Here is a 5,310-nt window from a genome sequence, read left to right as displayed (position 1 = left end):
TTTATCGAGTACCCAACGCGTTTGTTGAGATTTTTCTTTACATTTGTTGATGTGGATAAAGTGGGAGAGCACATTCGTGTGTGATGCCACGCCACACAGGACGGATCCTAGGGTCTTACCTTCGTAACCCTTTTGCGAGTTTACGGCATTCAGAGTTTTTATCGCGACGGACTCGCTATGGGAATATATTGTCGAGTACCTTTTTGCGGCTGATGGAATACTCCATTTCTTCGGGTTGATGTACTATAGTGAATAATATCTTGACTCCCGATGGGAGTACATGATGAGTTATATGTAACTCGAAGATGTACGTAGATTGATTAAGATTCTTCGGCTTCATTCTATATTGTCTTGCCAATTTTCTTTCCTTTTACTTCCATATTTCATCGGGTGCGCGACCAGCGATTCCGATAGGAGTATCCCCCGAGACTACATCCGAGTGTTTGCATTTGGGTGTAGGCTCAATTTTTACTATTTAACCAACTCTATATTTTCATCATCATTACTTCGTCTTATCAGGAGTATATTCAATACTGCTGATAAGAGTAGCCCCAAGCATATGGATGGGTGCTTGTAGCTGGACATAGGCTTCCGATTTTTACTTCTGGCCATATATTGTCTTGGCAACTCGAAGACTTGTTCAATCATGACGTCGATGCTGACGAAAACCATGTGTTGTTGCCTCGGGAAGACACGACTGCTGATGGACCACTGTTTTGTGGATCCAAAATCTCTGCTCTTCCCCCACGTCGCGCAAGTGGGGCTCACACATTCTCTAATATTTTTGGCATACTCGCAGTAACTTTCTTGTTTCCAAAATAAATATTTTTACCACGCTGCCACGTGTATGGCTAAGATCGACCCGCGCCACATAATTTCTCGCATGAAGAAAAATGGAAGCTCAAAATTGTCTAGAAAGTGAGGGAGAAAAATGGAAGCTCAAAGTACCACTTCCATTTTGAGCCTTCCGTACAAGCAAAGTGAACCATGGTCTGCTCAAAATCGCCCTTGAAGAAAACAAAAACAAGGCTCGTTGATAAAGCGGGAGAGTGTATCGCTCCGTCGACTCTATGCAGGCCACAAACCGCTCACGATAACAAGGAATGAAGCCCAAAGTTGCTGAGGAAGTGGCGGAAATATCCCTCGAACCCCTTGGAAAACCGGGAACTTGTAGTGCAATGGGAAAATAATAATACGGAGTAGGACAGTTTACATGTCTGTAGCTAGACAATGAACCAACGAAGAAAAGAACCGGGAGAGAGAAAAATGAAGGAACGGTTTTACTGTAACAGTCTACACTCACAAATCAAAAGCGTTGGCATGCCAACCCGTACTTCCACGGCTAACTAATGATTCACCACGGAGCACTTCTTCCTGATCTCGCCCTGGCTTCCAGTGAGCACGTCGGTGTTGCCCATCTTTACCATGGAGACGGCAAAGTCGGCGAAGAACTCGTCCTTGAATGCGCCGGTGGCGTGGCGCTGGATGTAGGCGCGGGTGAATGCGTTCGTGAGCAGCGCGCCGTCGGAGTGGAAAAGGCCCCTCCGCTTGCTGACGAGCTTGAAGTAGTCGAGGTCGAAGGTCTTGAAGCTCCCGGGGTCCATCTCCACGAGCGTTGTGTTGTCGTTGAGGCTGGCGCACTTGCTCTTCAGCTTGGCCATGTAGAAAGGCTCCAGCGTGGGGTCGATGTCACTGGGGTTGACCCTGCCGGTGAAGTTGTAGAGACGGTCGGAGAAGGAGAAGCAGTGAGATGTCCCGATCGTGTGTGCGGCTGAAGCAGAGACAGAACATCCATGTCAATTGTTAGAAGACCATTTACAGTATTATTGGTGTAAAGCTTGGGTGGAAATATTATCGTCAATTACCTGAGAGGACGACGAGGTCCTTGATGTCAAGGTTCTTGGCGGCGAAGAGCTGGGTGAGCACGGTGATGTTAGCGGTGGGAGGGGGCAGTGCGTCGGTCTCGTTGGAGATGGACACGCTGCCGTCTCGCCGTCCCAAAGGAACTTCCCAGAATGGACCCTTGCTCTGGAGAAGAAAAACAACGAGCAGCATTGAGGATTTTGCTTCGTCACGCACGTACTGCCATTTGCAAAGTTGGGTAGTTCTCACCAGCCAGACAGCATCCCTGGCAATGAGCGTGAGCACGTCGGCGCATGAGACGGTGTCGGGGCAGGCCTTCTCCACGGCGGCCTTCACCCTCTCCACGAAGTCGAAGCCGCGCAGCGTCTGGTTTGGTAGCGCGTCCTTCTCCGCCGTCTTGTTCGCCGAGTCCAGCAGAACCGAGCCGTCGCACCCCTGCATACATTCATCCACGTTAGACGCTGGTCACGAACCTGCACACACACACAGAAGCTCAATGCACAGCGAGACAAAAGGCAGACGAACCCTGACGAAGCAGTCGTGGAAATGCATCCTGAGGAGCGGCGCGGCGATGCTGGGCGCGAGGGAGAGCGCCCTGACCATCTCCTTCCGGACGACCTCCTCCACGCTGGGGCACGACTCACTGTAGAACTTCTCCTGCAGCTGCGCCGTCGCGCACGACGCCGCCACCGCCGCGAGCAGCAGCGCAACCATCACACCCCTCGTCGCCATTGTTAGAAGCCAAATAGCTTTGCTTCTTCCTTGGCTGTGGCGCTGTGCAAGGACGACGGTGGCTAGACAAGGTAGCTAATCGAGGGAAGCTTGAACTTCTGCTGCTGCTGCTGAATCGGCGCCGAGGAAATTTATAGAGCAGGTCTGTCCCCACGCCTGCATGTTGTAGCTGTCTTCCGAAGCAGCAGGTAAGTTCGCATGGTTTAATGAGTTGTTCCTTCCGTTGTTTGCACCTTGCGGAATCTTTGCCGTTGCAGGTACATTGGCGGCCACCGTATGTATAATGGAGGCGGCCGGGACGGGCCAGCCAGACGGAACCACATCAGCTCATCAACTCATACTAACTTTGTGATAAAAAAGTGGAGTAAATTCGTTTCCAATAGTTTCAGTCGACAACGGCTCCAGGCAAGTGTACTCAATGCCACCTACCGGTAGTTCGCTGAGATGGAAATCTCACGATCAGTATATTGTACCGGTAGCATGATGCTATGGTCCGACATATCTATACTTTTCCTTTTGACATGCCACATATCTATACTAGTCTTGGGTGTCCATGTACTGTCTTTTACGGTGAACTCATCATACCATCCCTGAACCCGATCATTCTCAAGGCTAGGCTGCTTCAAGGCCAAGTAAGGTACAATATAATACTTCTTAATTAGTACAATCTCCACCGGAATAAAAAAAAATCAACGATGGTTAGCTCTTGCAAATTATCAAATTTAAAATGTTACTCGGATTTTTGATAGCTTCAATCCGGATTACGAATGTAGTATAGTATTATTTTTTTCCTAGAAAATCTAGGTTTATCGAACCTTGGAAAATACTTGTTGTTGGTTAAGGAACATCTCTTCTCGAATCTTCATCAACCTCGTCATCAACAACTTGTGCTAGTTCAATCTATGAGGGTATGATTTGTTACCTCTCCTCTCACATATGATTTTGGTTTTGTGCATTGTTTTTGATACGCCGTTCACCACGATGGTACTAGAGTGGTCTATACGTAGATTAACAAGACATAATAAACAAACCTACTTTCTGAAGCTACTTATCTTTACTATTAAATTGCAATAGGTGGCTAGCTGGTGTCACAAACGGGCCAAATAGTTTTTCTCCTAGGCCCAACATACTAAAGTGTTTTTCTTAGATCCAACTCATTGGAAATCCCGTAGAGTCGTTCTGATCGAGTCGTTCTGATCGTAACAGGTGCTGGACTTCGTTTCCCTACCGGAACAGTCCTGGACTCCCTCCTTGGTTGCCCTTTTAAGGATTCTGGAGCGTGACCGGCCCCCGCCTCCTCTCCTCTCTGTCCCGAGAAGACACGATTGGGCGACCCAGGGGTAGGACACAACATAAAGAGTCCAGTTGGGATTGCAAGATCAGGTAATCGCTCCTATATATACACGCTCGAGCGAGGAATCTATCGACCAAATCGATGACCACGATTTGTGTCGACGAGTCAGGAATCGATCTACCGACTTGTACTTTCTCCATCTAGGATCAGGTGGAGCATGTCAAAAAATAAAAGGATCAGGTCAAGATATTCTCATGGCGGCGTACTGCTGGCTAGCCTGGCCAGGAAGTCGAGCCCGACGAAGCACCGCATCGCCAAGATCCTTGACGAGGTGTACGAGGACAAGCCGCAGAACCGGAGTGCGACCAAGCACAAGTCTGCAAGATCCTTAAAGAACGTAATACGTAGATGAGATTGGTTGTCCTGTCGTGCCTCGACAGGTACGGATCTTCATTATATATAGTGTATAAGAGTACATATTACAAGACCCTATATGTATATAGATACGTATTCTAACACCCTCCCTCAATCTCAACTGATAAAAGATTGAGCGCTTACAATGCTCATACAATGGTAAAGGGAGTGGCTTAGTGAAGATATCAGCTACTTGATCCTTGAAAGAAATGTATCGAATTTGTAGTTGCTTTTGAGTAACCCGCTCACGAACAAAATGAAAATCAACTTCAATATGCTTCGTCCGTGCATGGAAGACCGGGTTAGATGACAAATATATCGCACCAATATTATCACACCATAAAATAGGTGGTCGAGATGAGCCACCCGAAGCTCCTGCAGCAAAGACTGTACCCAGACAAGATCTGTCATAGCATCGGCTAGAGCCTTATACTCAGACTCAGTACTCGATCGCGAGACAGCAGACTGTTTGCGAGCACTCCAGGCGATCAGATTCCCTCCATAAAAGATAGCATATCCCCTAGTGGATCGCCGATCATCCGAACTACCAGCCCAATCTGCATTAGAGAACGCAGAGAGTAATGAAGAAGACGAAGATCTGAGATGAAGACCACTGTCAATCGTATGACGCACATAGCGAAGAACACGCTTCACAGCAGACCAATGAGGGGGCGCGGTGCATGGAGGTACTGGCATAATTTGTTGACAACAAATGACAAATCAGGGCGTGTAACTGTGAGGTACTGAAGTCCACCAACAATGCTACGATACTGAGTAGCCTCCTCTGAAGAAAGAGCATCACCATCAGTACTACAGAGACGCTCAGAGGACGCCATAGGAGTAGTCACAGGAGTACACTTCAACATACCAGCTCGAGCAAGGAGCTCAAGAGCATACTTGCGTTGTCGAAGAAGAAGACTACCAGGAGTGGGTGATGATACCTCAATACCCAGAAAATAGTGCAGAACACCAAGATCCTTGACAGAAAACTCAGACCGAAGCTGACT

At 48.0% G+C, this 5,310-nt stretch overlaps 1 protein-coding gene across 1 annotated transcript; it reads right to left on the bottom strand.

Moving 5' to 3' along the window:
• Positions 1-1,168: 1,168 nt before the first annotated feature.
• On the bottom strand, positions 1,169-2,701 carry LOC127292313 (peroxidase 1-like). Its single transcript, XM_051321686.2, has 4 exons — positions 2,389-2,701; positions 2,113-2,298; positions 1,866-2,028; positions 1,169-1,771 (listed from the first exon to the last, which is right to left on the bottom strand). The coding sequence occupies exons 1-4, from the start codon at positions 2,593-2,595 to the stop codon at positions 1,347-1,349; spliced, it is 981 nt and encodes a 326-aa protein (XP_051177646.1). The 5' UTR covers positions 2,596-2,701; the 3' UTR covers positions 1,169-1,346.
• Positions 2,702-5,310: the final 2,609 nt, after the last annotated feature.

Source organism: Lolium perenne, chromosome 1 (assembly GCF_019359855.2).
Source record: "Lolium perenne isolate Kyuss_39 chromosome 1, Kyuss_2.0, whole genome shotgun sequence".
Taxonomy (NCBI): domain Eukaryota; kingdom Viridiplantae; phylum Streptophyta; class Magnoliopsida; order Poales; family Poaceae; genus Lolium; species Lolium perenne.
Note: the sequence above shows the minus strand (reverse complement) of the source record. Positions and strands in the feature narration are given on the sequence as shown.